General features: G+C 34.3%; 1 protein-coding gene across 1 annotated transcript in view; it reads right to left on the bottom strand.

Annotated features, from left to right (window-relative positions):
• Window positions 1–14,248, bottom strand: part of KIF6 (kinesin family member 6) — a 157,364-nt gene that overhangs the window by 107,079 nt on the left and 36,037 nt on the right. The window contains exons 7-8 of the mRNA XM_051613336.1: window positions 6,108–6,314; window positions 1,953–2,096 (exon numbers count right to left, since the gene is read on the bottom strand). Coding sequence (XP_051469296.1) covers window positions 1,953–2,096; window positions 6,108–6,314 — 351 coding nt within the window. The remainder of the gene's footprint in view (window positions 1–1,952; window positions 2,097–6,107; window positions 6,315–14,248) is intronic.

The following is a 14,248-nucleotide window of genomic DNA, read 5'->3' as shown; positions in this document are numbered from 1 at the left end:
CTCTGTGATAACCAGTGCATACTTCCATCTAGAATCCCAAAGCATTGTTCCATCCTTTGAGTTCAGCTGATACTTACATGCCAGACTCTGCGAGAGAACTTATCACCTAATAAATAAAAAGCCAGCAATTGTTCTCAGTTCTCTCAAAGAATAAAACATCATGCAGTAGTGTTAAAAGTTCCAATAATGCTTGATACAATACAATTTTCTGAGAGGTGCCAGTCTGCATTTAAAATATAAGAATTTATACATAACCCTACACTAAGAGAACTTTACTACTGCTACAGACTTGTATTTCAGAATCAAAGCAATCCTGCATTTTTCAGTCCTCCAACATGAAAATACTGACTTAAACATATGATCATGTACTCCTTTTTACCCAGGATTTATCTACCTTTCAGTGCTTTGACTGGTGGAATCTGAATTAGGGTTACATGATGAAAGACACTAGTGTTTCTTGCAAAAGACTTAATATATACACACAGAATCAGAGAGTTTTTAAGGAAAGGAAAGGAAGGCCTCACAATTAAGAGAGCTGCACATAGTTTTAGCCAGACTCTCTGTTTGCCTCTGCTGTACAGTTCCTGTGTGATGACAATCAGCCAAAGTGATTTTAATTAAGTTATATATATATATTAACTACAATTTTATGCACAGTACACTTATATACATTTCCACCTGACATTTAAGCTCTGTTCAGTGTGAAACTTCTGTTAAATTAATGAGTAGCTAAACAATTCTGTCTTAAATGCTCATACATAAGCTCTTATTTTTTCCATGCCATCAAAATGGTAATCAAACCTTACAGCTACTAATTTCCTAATAATTTTTTCTGCCATGCTTACTGTTACAGCACCTGAGAGGTTCACAAATTTATCAGAATTTGGGGAGCAGGGTAGGGAGATTTTAATTCGGTTTTGGAGCAGGTCTGCTTTCTAGATTGTATATATTAAAGCAAGAACAAGAAAACTGTCAGCAGCCTACTTCAGATAATTGTTTGGGTTAAACATTCCCAAAATAGAAACCCAGATCGCAATGTGAGATATATACACTTCTGAAGTCATGTATGAAAGGGTGTCTTCCCCACAATTTACCCAGGTGCATTTGTAACCAGACATCATGCTCGTATAATTAACAAATATAAAAGATCTGTTTTCATTTAACAGTCAATTTTCTAAAGAAAAAAAAAAAAGTCTTCAACCAGATTAAGTATGCTTTTAGTATAATGTCGTTTTAGTATAATGCTGTCCACTGTATTTTAGAAAACAACCTTAGGCTCAATATTTTTCTTTCTTGCACCACTTTTGATGTTATAGCAAAATCAGGAAATAAACAGATTATGAATAGCTTTAAGCAGGGCTCTATGTATTCACATTGCAACATGTTTTAGTAAACAAAGAGAAGAAAACATTAATATATTCAATTCCAGGGCAGGAAATTGGTGAAGGGACGTAAATTTTTTGAAAAATTTCCAAAAATCCTAAATAATCTCACCCACTTCTCTCTTACTCCAATAAACTCTTCCAGTGGCACTCCAAATAATATTACAGAAGCTCTGCCAAGCAGTTCAGTGTGATCTATAATATACATATAGATCTTACCATTACGTTCTGTAGAAATTTCCTTGGAAATATCTTTTCATAACTCAAAGATTTATTAATTAAGAACACAGTAAATAAATAAAAAAAGGTTTATTACTAGGTGTAAGTAGCTTCCCAACTGCTCCTTGACTTGAGATTACTTAGAGAAAAGTATATTTCCTAAAGGATTCATCTACATCTTACTGCAATTTTCACTGATTAAATTATCTTCTGGAAGTGAAGTTAAAATATTTTTTTTAATAAGGATAAGAAGAAAAGCATATATACTTGAATTGCAAATTGTAATAAAAAAAGAGCAGGATCTTTAGAGAAGTGAAACATTTCTTCTGAAAGTAGATGGAAATAACATACATCTATGTTTCTTTTATCCATAGAGAGCGTTGCTATCATGGTAGTCATGCAGTTTCCTCCCAGGCTGTCTCTTAGCACTGAGGTCATCATACAGTTTCGGTAAGGAATGTGGGACCGATTTTTCTCTGCAAGGGCAATCATTACCTGAACAATAGTAAAAAGGGAAAAGACTTCTAAATTTGCATGTCCATTAATGATTGACACAAAAGAGAACAAAACCAACCTGCTCAGAAACCTAAACTTCTGACACAATTATGCTCATGCACCCAGTTAGTTGCAAACTCACTGATTTTGAAATAATTTAGACTTAAATTTCAGTGCATTCCTATGTCTTTGTAGGAGTTGGACCTGAAAGACCAAATAAATTTAATTTTATCATAGCCTAGCTTCACAGCCTCTCTGCAACATGGGAACTGAACATAATACACTAAAAACCAGAGACTTTCCTAAGACACAGGAACTTACTGAAAATCTTCTTGATATTTTTTTCCATCATCATAAATAAAGGATAGCATTCAAGTAAAAAAATCCTTAGTATTTGCTAAAGCATGCTTTTAAAATTATACATTCTTAAAGCACACGGTTCTTACAGGGGTCAATAAATTTAATTCTGAGAAAATGCCTTGAAAAGTAAAACATAAATAAAAGGGTGCATGATTACAATGTACTGCTGGAAAGAAACAATTCAGGTTAGAATATATGTGCCTTGGCCAAAAAGGAAATGGTACACCTACAATTCTCAGTTTTTCTTCTCAGCTGTTTATATTATGGGACCTAATTATTATTAAATAAAAAGCTACATTACCTCATGATCTGTTGAGACATAAAAGATTTGATCTGTTAACTGGCAAGGCACTGTACTGAAAAACTGTAGCAATATGAGTTGTGTAAGCTATCCTAAATGATTAGGAGTTGATTTTCCTTTAATAAATGTTACACACCAGCATACATTTTGATTATGTGGCACTAGATTTTTATTTTAGAAAATTTATTAGCAACTTCTTTGTTGGCACTAGTTTCTCTTAATGGTCTTCAGAAAGTTAAAATTTCCTATTACTATGATCTTACACTGGCAGCCTTGAGAATGCGTAATACAAATATTACTGTCTTTAAAGGCTTTTGGAAACCCAGTCCTGGATCAAGGTTTTCAAGTCTTGTACATTACAACTTGTTAGATGGAAATATGTTAAATCTGTTAGTTTATAATATTGCATATAACCTCACAGTAGTCAAGCATACAGAAACATAGAACCAGAGAACTGTTTTGGTTGAAAAAGACCTTTAAGATCATGAAGTCCAGCCATTAACCTAGCACACTGCCATGTCCCTAAGAACCACATCTATCCAAGCAGACTCCCAGTCTCTGCTACACAGAGACTACAGTCTGAATACAAAAGATAGAAAAAGAGCCAGAGGGAAGATATGCTATTTCTATTAGAAATGGGTGCTGTGTCACAGAGAAGTTAAATTTTTCTGAAGTTCATGCAGAAAGACTGTAGCCCAGCTAGAATCTGAACCTTCCCACACTGGCACTGGAAATTTATGTGACCAGCTCTCATGATGCAGAAGCCACTGTGCTGTCATGTGAGCCATGTAGCACAGAAGACAATGGCTTTAAGTTCCTTAAGCAAAACCCCACCTAAATCACTAAGTCAATCTTTACAATCCAATCAGGGAATCTGGAATAAAACGAGGAAAAATCTGAAGAACACGGAAATTACATTCTTACACAAAGTGACAGATACCACCTGTACACAATCTGAACCTGGATCTTTTAACAGCCAATCAAATGTGACCAACACAAAATTGTCTCATTTTCAGATGATAAAAAATAAAGAGTTATTACCCTTCTGATACATAAAAAAGTTCTGGGTTTATTTTTTTTTAAGTACTGGTAGGTCTAAGCTTAAAAGGTCTTAATGATATTACTGAACCAGGCCATTAATATGCTGATTTAAATCAACATAATTTAAGACAGAAAGTTTCACTTTGAGTGGATTAAAAAAAGACCAAATGAATTTTTTAAACATGGAAGCTGTCAGAAATATTGTTATTTTTTTGTTTAAAGGAATCCAATGTGAAACACAACAGCATAGAACAGCAACAGTCATTCACAAACAACTTTACTGAAACCCATCCCACCCTCCATTTTTAGTTAAGTTTATCAGTTTAAGCTCTGGTCCTCACAGCAAAAAGTCCAAACACTACTGCTGGTGTTCCGTAGTTTATTACAAGCATTCTTATTTTTTTGGACAACATACACTTCTCTCAAGTACATCCTACAGGTCTTCCTTGAAGTAATTCAGCCTAAAATAATGATTTGCTTATCAAAACTAAACATCTTTACTTTAAATTATTAAAAAGTTCCCATTTTTCTGTTATTCTAATTCTATATATGTTAATTAGGAAACAATTAAAACAGAAGTTACTTTTCTGTAGGATGTTAATAAATCTAGCATTTGATGGCTGGCAGTGATTTCAAATTACACTAGCAAAAACTTCAGTAGTATGGGGAGCAAATATTCACCAACAAATATAATCCTTCACATTCCCTAAACGGAGCATGTAACATGACACTTAATGGGCCTAATCCTCAAAGCAGTGGGAATATTATGGTCTATTATTTGTGGGACATACATATAGTTCTATTTCCACTGTAATGTCAAATCATGTGGCTGTATCATTATTAATTAGTAAATCTAAATTTGGTCCAGGATATCCTGTAAGATGGAAAGATCTACATACACACACACAAATGCAATTGTAATTTCAGAACATACTACTGTGCCTTATGGACAACAAAAGCTGCTAAAATGTGGTACTAGGGATTTTTAACACCACCTGTCTATCAAATTGATACTGATACTGAAATTAGAATTGTCTCTACTGCCACTGTAGATAAGTTGCATGATGCCATCTCACCATCATTTTAATCTGGACACACAGATTTTCAGAGAAAAAGTGCAAATGATTCATTTGAAGATTTCTTAGCACTTTGTGGGTATTTGCTGACTGGGTCAAGTTTTATAACACATAACTGTGTTCCCACTGTCATATTGATCCAAATAATTTTACATTACTATTTTATTATGCAAAGTGTAGAAAGCCTTAGTGAGTGTGATCAGCCTTCACTCTCACACATATCACATTCACCACGATTATGAGGATCCTAAGTATAACATCTTATTTTTCTAATCCTGAATGGAAAATTATTATGTCAGATCAATGGAGGAAAAAGAATTTTAAAATCCCTAATAATAATAAAAAAAAAAATAAAAAAAACCCCAACTGTCAAACAAACTTTTCTATAGGAATGCTTGCTCTTCAAAGTTTCCTTTCACCATCATTCTCTTACTCATTCTTTTTTTCTTTTTTTAAAAAATAAATTAGTAAGATTAGTCTGGATGAACCCACTTTCTCAATATTTGCCTTTTCCAAGGAGGAAAAACAAAAAGTAACAGTGCAAGGACGATATGGATTTTAGTATACCTTAAATCAACAGGTTAAACCTTTTTCCATAGCAACAGCTGAAAAATAAAGATTTGTGGTGATATTATTTATTACAATTGTTGTTGTTGTTGTTGTTGTTATTGCAGTTGCAAATAGGATCCCTATTGGTAATTACTCCATGAATACATTAAGAATGTAACTCTTGTCTGAAAGAGATTAAAGATTCACATTGAGAGAGGAATAAAACAACAAATGAGTGAAGAGCTTAATACGTTACAATATTACAATTCTTGAAGCAAATAAAAGTCAATCACTTTAGTTCAGTGATTCTTGAGTGATACATCCTGATCTCAGCTGTGGAAGGGGGTGATTATCACAAATAAAAGTTTTCATAGAAATAGCTGCAATCTCGTACATATCTTCAGTATTTCAAAAAAAAAAAAAAATAATATTATGTTTGGGACACTACTCTGTATAGTTACTCTAACCTTACTGTTTAATTGTTAACCTTTTCCTAAATTAAAATATTTTATTTCAAATTAAGAGTTACCAACTCAAGCATTTTAAAAAATTGAAGTACACAGTTTTAATACTGAATACACAGTTTTAAAACTAACTGAATATGGTAATTCCAGAACACTGCACATTGCTAAACACAAATGCAGTCAGTATAGGGAGAAAAGTTTCACACTATTCCATTTTTACCTGTTCCAAATAATGCAATGACACATTGATATATTTGGCTTCTGTCAATAAGTGACCTCCAACTCCAGTCTTTGCAACACGTTCTGATCCAGCAAGGTCTACCAGGTGCAACTTGGAGCGTCGAATAGTTGCAGATCCGGTTTCCTTGCTGGAGATGTGAATAGTGAAAATGCAGTGAGATCGGGTTGAAGCTTCATTCATTGGCGTCTACAAGGAAAAGAAAGGAAGAATACTCAATGTTCATTAAATAAATGCATTTACGTTTTTTTAGCTTAAAAAATCTGGAAATTGAAATCACCTATTCCTTTTTTTTAATGCCTGCACACACTATATATTAGCAGAACCCAAAAAGGTTTTACCTGGCATTCACATTCTGGCCAATTACTTGGATAACTTTAATCTGGGCAAATTGTACTGCAAGCAAGCAAGCAACTATCCTTGTTCCAAGATCCTTGAACAGTACATTAGCAAAGCAGCTGGCTTTACTATGCTGATAAATAGCACTAGAAAAGGGCACCTTGATCAGAGGGAAACATATTCATTCCTGATCTCCAAGAGTTTATCAATTTCCCCATTGGTAAGCCCTCTTGTTGCTTGTTTGTTTGTTTTTCTAGATAGCTACCAGTGTAACTCAGACTAGAACTTCCTGTGAGGCTTTAGACTTTCACAGTTTTGCTCCTTTTATGAAAAAAAAACAACTTGGCAAAAACAGTAACAGGATTTTACATGGCACAACAGAGTTTTTGTACAGGTTTGGCTTTAAATATATTTATTTGAAATAGCTACTGCCATCCTTCGGTAACTAGACACATGAAAATTCTTGGTCAATTTTTAGAGATACTTAGCTTTGGTATGACTTTAGTGGTGTTCCAAATCTAATTGAAAAAGAAAAATCTAAACAGTTCTCAGATATTTCATTTTGGATTTCAAGTGACTATATGCCATCACACATGCACCTTTCTTTATTTAACATATAATAATTCTTTAAGCATCTAAAGCCTCTTTCATTAGGTATATCAAGCTGTTGTTGGAAACTTAAAACTAGAATAATTTCTTATTATGCCAATTTTATAAATGGCTAAAGCTTCAGAAGATATATCGAGATGAAGGACATACCACACAAAAAGTAGTTTTATTTAGAAATCATTAGAAATATGTTATCTAGGCATAAATACTTCGCTTGCATAAAAATAAGCTAGTGAAACAAACTAACAAACAAATAAATCAATAAATATTATTGATTTAGAAACTAAATTATACATATTTACAGCTGCTTAAAATGAAAATAAAAAAATGTGGTCAATTTAATCTTTTGTCTATACTTTAGTACTCTGTTATTCTAGAGTAATTATTTATGTAGGCATACCCTGTGATTCAGACTAGATATACCAACATATTACTTTTTTTTTCTCCATAGTCTGCTTTGGCATGAAACATTCTAGAAGTTAGAACAGACTGCCCATTTCAGGTGTTTAAGGTGTTGTCTTGTTAATCCAGAAAGGACGGGTCTCAACAGAAAGACTGCAAGCTGAATATTCCTTTACCAGTAATAAGATGAACAGCTATACCTCCTTACCTCCTGGTTGAATTGTCCCTCCTTCAACTTCCCAATACTTTTTTCCAGCACAACTGAACTGTTTTTGGGAACTGATGCAGCTCAAAAAAAAGTAAAAAAACCCACAACAATTCTGCAAGCCATAAATATTTAAGCTGAATTAGTTTCCCAATGCAGTCACAGTGCAGCTTTAGAAAGCCATTCTGTTGAAATAATTGAAAATGGCAGCATCCAGCATGTGAACAAGTAGGTGGTGTGCAGGACATTCTGTAATGAAATTAGAGCCTCAGCACCATTTTATTTTGGGCTGCTTTATCTAATAAAGCTAAGCTCAGAGGGACAGTGAGGACAGTTTTGATCATCTAGCTTATACAGATGAGGAATTTTGGAACAATATAGGCAAGCCACTGGCTCTGCTTAACTGCCTGGCTTCTAAGGATTTCACAATCCTGTGAAATGCACATCAGAGCATGGGACTGTAGTCACATGCTAAGCTGTCTTCAGACGCCAAGTTTACCAAATGAGGGGGCAGTGACTTCTAACATGGGAATGAAAACAGGCCCGGGGAAAGGTATAAGTATCTCTAGCTTTTAAAAGTAAGAAAATACTCCCAGCCATATTTAAAATGCATTTATATTAAGGAAAAATTACATGCTATATAAATGTACTTTATTCAGAAATTCTGACTCCATAAGTACTCAGACCCAGCTTCACTTATTTTACCAAGAGAGCTATGATTTTACTACTCACAGATCTGTGAAAGAAAACTGGGCATTTTATTTTTCCCTCTCAAAATCCACAACAAAATTAATATTTAAGGACATTCTCCTCAACGGAATTGATATTTGAGGACATTTTGCATTACAGTTGTGGCATCAGTCACATTACACCAAGCCTAAGCCAGATGGAATGTCAGTAGAGGTCTAGCTATGGAAGCACAAAGTAAAGGTTGTTATGAAAGAAGCAGAAGATATCAGTATATTTCAGAATAAAGATTCGTAAGCAAATTCAAGATTGACTATGCAGCAAAGCATCATGAATTTTAAAATGGGCTTTTAGTTTAACCTGTTTAACCTCAACAGAACCAAAAAAAGCCTTAAAGCTTAAAAGAAAGTAATACCTGGACTCTGAGTTACAAAGTTCAGGGCAATACTTGGCCTATCTGTTTTTATTGACTATAGCAACGCACTAGCCACAACTTGTTTTTCCGCATTTCAAGCAGGTCCTGCTGGACTGGTCATTAGAAATTCCATTGGTTTTCTCTCTACAACTTCTTTCTTCATGTAAAATGAGCAAAGCTGATTTGGAAGTAATTGGCTAGAATCCTAAACTGCTATTTTCATAAATTCTTTCAGAGTAGAACTATGCTTTAATCAATACACCAATACTCCTTTTTACAAAATGATTCTATCTCTACTTTGCAGTTCCCATACATGAAAAGCTCTATTAAAACTCTTGAAGGAAGTGTAAGGCAATAAAAAATTAAACTGTTAAATAGGATGTGATCATGAAATGTTAATTGCTGTCATAAACCCCCACACTTTGCTACTTCCACCACACAAGTAGACACAAAGCACACAGTAACATAAATTACTTGTTAGCATCTTCATTTAATAAATAAGCTTCTCTTTTCTTCTTTTTTTTCTTCTTTTTTTTTGGTCTTTGTTCTTTCTGTATTACAGATGCAACTTCTGAGTATCACCATTCAGCTGTTCAGAAAGTTTACAAACTGAAAACAAACAAACTGAATTTTCTGGACAGTGCTTCATAGACTACTAAAAGGTTTCTTCAGTTGCTTTCAGAGTTCATTTTGGCTTTGGGAGCAGTATTCAAACCATATGTATATGAAATCATCCTCACACTAATTTGATGTGATGAAGAAAAAAAAGAAAGAGAGGAGTGGCCTGGCTCTCAGCAGATGGTTGTTATTGGGAAGGTTATATATAGAAAAACTGATGAACTGCAGTTTCTCACAAAGAAATAGTTTTTTCCAGGAATTCTGTGGCATCATAAACCACATAAGCAGGCTTCAGATGCTTTGTGATATCACACAAACACTACAAAGGAATTAATGCCAGGTCATCTGCTGCTGCTCATTTGTGGCATGGTAAAAGAGGAATTTAATAATCTTTCAAGGTCATGTTTTGGTAAAGCATCACTGTTTTGTTTGATGTTGGAAAATATATAAAAAAGACATTTCAAGCCATATGACCCAGTCTCCTTTGTCTCCAGGATGAGGACACACTTGCTTTTGCTAAAATTAAATAAACTGTATACAAGCTTTGTGACTTAAATCATTACACCTGTTCACACAATGGTTGCAAAAAGGTGGTTTCTACTTAAATGAGAACATGCAGCACAGCCATATTTACAGAAACATCTGAATCAGATGCTTCTTGCAAGGAATACAAGCTCATGAAAGGTCCAAAGACTTGCCTAAGTTATCCATCTTAATCTAATCATTACCTATATTAGAGCAACAAAACATCGCATGAGTTCCTCCACTATGCTACACTGAAGGGTATGTAAGTAAAGTATAGGAAGCTCCTGCCTTTATATCAGGTAGATGACTTGGACCTTAATAGATCTTTAGTTTCCTTTCTGATTAATATGATACAAGTCAAGGGGCTCTTCAGGTGTATGCAAGTACACCTGACACACTTGAAATTGCAAATGTGTATGAAAAGATAAAGATCAGAATAGGTGGAATCTGACACTTCCTTTATTTCTAAAAGCATCACTTTACCTTTCCATATTTAACCATAACTTTACTACAAGTAAAGTTTCACAGTCAGACCATGGTAACTGAGGCAACTTTTAAATTAATTAATACTATTAAACATTCATATTATACAGTGCCTTTTATCCACATAAATCCCAAAGCTCTTTAAGGACTACTCAAAGTAGTATGTATGACCAGTGATTGTTTTAACACACACAGAAATGAAAGCACCTGTGCTGAAACGATGATGCCATTTGGTGCTAATGATACTATAGAATAGGTTTGCCCAAGTGGAAAAAAAATAACAATTGAACCTAGAAAAGCAGGAAGTTGTAATTCATTCTGGAATGTAGCTCTAATATGGTTAACATGTCTTCTTGGCAAAAGTGTCATTTAATCTCATGTTTTCACACCATCAAATCCTATTTTTCATATTTAATCCAAGAAAAATCCCAAACACTACCAGTGGCTTTCTAAGTATATTCTAGAGAATACTAATGGAGAATAAAAACAAATACAAAGGGAATGAGTCTAATTCAGAGGTCACAGGTCAGTCCCCACAACTATCTTTAAATGTTTCACTCTTTCTTGAAGTAAACACATTTAAACATTTGCAAAAGCCTACATGTATACTTCAAACATTTTAAATGATTCAAAAAATACTGTGTAGTATGCACCGTTTTCCAAATTTAAACAATGGGCTATTGTAGGTATAAAATCATGCACTAAAACACTTAATTCCTTGTTAAAATGAAGTAATTTTTCATCAGAGGAAAAACAATGCTAAATGTACATGCAACTGCATTGTTAAGAGGTATCAATCTCACAAAGATTTTACAGTTTTGAAATGGATGCATGTCCTTGGGAAGCTACTGGGTCTACCTTACTTTGGTATTTTTAGAGAAATACTAAAAAAGTACTAAGAATTCTCTAAATCACAGAGGTTCAGGCATATTATTTCAAAGGACAGGGGTCACAAGAGATTCCTATCACAAGAATTTATAAAAGACCACTTCAGCTGAAGAAATATTAGTAGCATATCTGTCAAAATAAAATAGTTTGGGAACACTACCTAAATAGCCACCTATTTATATACATGAGCTTTCAGATACTGCTGCTACAACTTGTGTCATATGTGCGTATTAGATTTTGGAATCTCTTGTTTGTATGTGTTTGAGATACCTATAGCATAAAGTTGGCTTAGAAAAATAAAATACTGAAAATAAATATTTATTATTTTTTTAATAACCTGTTGCTGAGATTCTTCTGCTTTCAAATGTAACAAGAAATTGTGTTTTATGTTAAAAACAAACAAACAAAATATAGCTGCCAATAAAAGAACAACTTATTTGGGTTTGTTCTCTACACATTTCTCCCTGGCAAAACATAGAGACAAAAACTTCTTATTTGATTTTTTACTTTATGAAGTGCTCGTGCACAGATTTCTCCCATCTTACCACTTAGACAACTTGTACTTGTCAAAAGTAGAGCAGGGATTGGTCCTATACTGACCTATAAACCAATACTGCACAAAGTAGGTTAGCTTCCTCTGTTTTTCATTCTCATGAGCTACAGTTATGCATGGGAAAGAAATATTCAGTTATAAACATTCCCTGATATTTAATGAATGAATGAATGAATGTAGCTTTTAGAATATTTTTAATATGATTACTCTCCTTATGTTGGTTCATCTTGGATCTTTTAAAGTTTACTCAAAAGAGGTCTTAATTTTTGAGATCAAGAAGTGTTATCATAATTCAATTAAGGTTTAGAAATATGGATCTCTGTAGAAGAAGTTATGGTTGATGTTATAAGTCCTTTTTCCTAGACATCTACACTAATCCCTCATTTCTGCAAACACTATTTTCTCATTCTGTTAAGTCATCATATAAAATACAACAGTCAACTAAAGCCAAAAATGCTTAATGATAATGGGTGATAAATTCTGTAATACCTAAGAGAAAGTTCAGTAAGCTCACTGAACTGTACTGCAACATACCTGCTGTGATTGCAAAGGAACAATGTCTGAGATATCAAATAAACCCAACAACTTCTACAATGAAATCCACCTCATTTGAAGTTTTACGAATCATAGTAGCATTTAGATTAAGCAAAGTAAATATTGCTGCAATTTTCAAGCAAGTGCCCTGGCAGCCAGGAAGGCCAACTGTGTCCTGGGGTGCATCAAGCAGAGAATTGCCAGCCAGACAAGGGAGGTGACTGTCCCACTCTACTCTGCACTGGTGCGGCCTCACCTTGAGTACTGTGTGCAGTTTTGGGCACCACAATATAAAAAAGACATCAATTATTGGAGAGTGTCCAAAGGAGAGACACAAGGATGGTGAAGGGTCTGGAAAGGATGACTTATGAGGAGTGGCTAAAGTTACTTGGGTTGTTCAGCTTGGAGAAGAGGAGGCTGAGGGGTGACCTCATTGCAGTCTATGGCTTTGTGACAGGGGGAAGAGATGGGGCAGGTACTGATCTCTTCACTCCTGTGACCAGTGACGGGACTCAGGGAAATGGCAGGAAGCTGAATCAAGGGAGGTTTAGCTTAGATATCAGGAAAAGGTTTTTCACCCAGAGGGTGGTTGAGCACTGGAACAAGCTCCCCAGGGAAGTGGTCACAGCACCAAGCCTGCCTGAGTTCAAGAGGCATTTGGGTGATGCTCTCAGGCACATGGTATGATTCTTGGGGTGCCCTACACAGGGACAGGAGTTGGACTTGATGATCCTGGTGGGTCCCTTCCAACTCAGCATATTCTGTGATTCTATGATTCTAAGTATTCCCTGTATTTTTTTAAAGTATTCTTTGATTAAAAAAAAACAAACCTAAAACAATAACTTTATACTATTCCTTCAACAAAAAGCTCTTGCTGTGGCAAAAGCAGCAGAAATGACAATGGCACAATATTTCCTAACCCAAGCCACTCAGATTAGTGAATTGTCTACTGTTTCATTCTCATGTTTTCTAGCATGCCCAAAATAAAACTACCAAGTTGTAGATTAAGAAATAAACTAAAGGAAATTTTAATTTACACAAGAAAGTTAAATTATGGAATATTTGTGTCACACAAGATTTTTTATAAACATTTACTGGGGTTAAAAAAAGCATCTAGGCAAATTCATGTAAAGCAAAAATACAAAAGAAGTTATCAGTTAAAAACAGTCTGAAATACAAACCAATTAAGATTAGGAAATATATATATTTATATTAATAATTATTTACTTGGTGTATCTTTTACTCATCTCTATATATTTGCTATTGGCCACTGTTCAAAACAGGAAACTGAAGTAGACATGTCTTTGGTCTGACCTACTAAGAATTATTTTAGTTTTACTGAGCATTACTTCCTCTTGACATTTAATGAATTATTATCTTCATTAGTTCTGTTATTTGTTCATGACTTTCAGCATTTGGGATATATTTTCTCTTTAGGCAACATTTTCCAAATATGTAACACTGTTGCCCTTTGCAATTGATGATTTATGACACCACTTAAATATCATGTCTCATTTTTGTACACAGCTCCTCTAGAACTGATCAGAGATTTCCTAAAGATCTTTCTCCATGCAATGAACTTTATTTTTCTGTTCTCATTATCAACTACCACAATAGCTTTTCAGGCTTTTGAACTCAGTGTCATCTTTTTGTCTCCTTTATTACACTTTTTCATTTAATCTCCTCAAATTGTATGTTTTTCCTTTTCAATATCTTTAAAGGGTTCCTTGCCTCAACATTCTTATTAACAGCCCTTAAGTACAGCTTGATTATCTCTTGCCTTTACATTTTTGTGCCTCTCAAAATGTCATTGCTGAAACAGTCTCCCTTGAGAAACAGAGAACAAATCAGTTTTTTGCATGTTC

Source organism: Apus apus, chromosome 3, assembly GCF_020740795.1.
Source record: "Apus apus isolate bApuApu2 chromosome 3, bApuApu2.pri.cur, whole genome shotgun sequence".
NCBI lineage: Eukaryota > Metazoa > Chordata > Aves > Apodiformes > Apodidae > Apus > Apus apus.
This window is presented reverse-complemented; position numbering and strand designations above follow the sequence as displayed.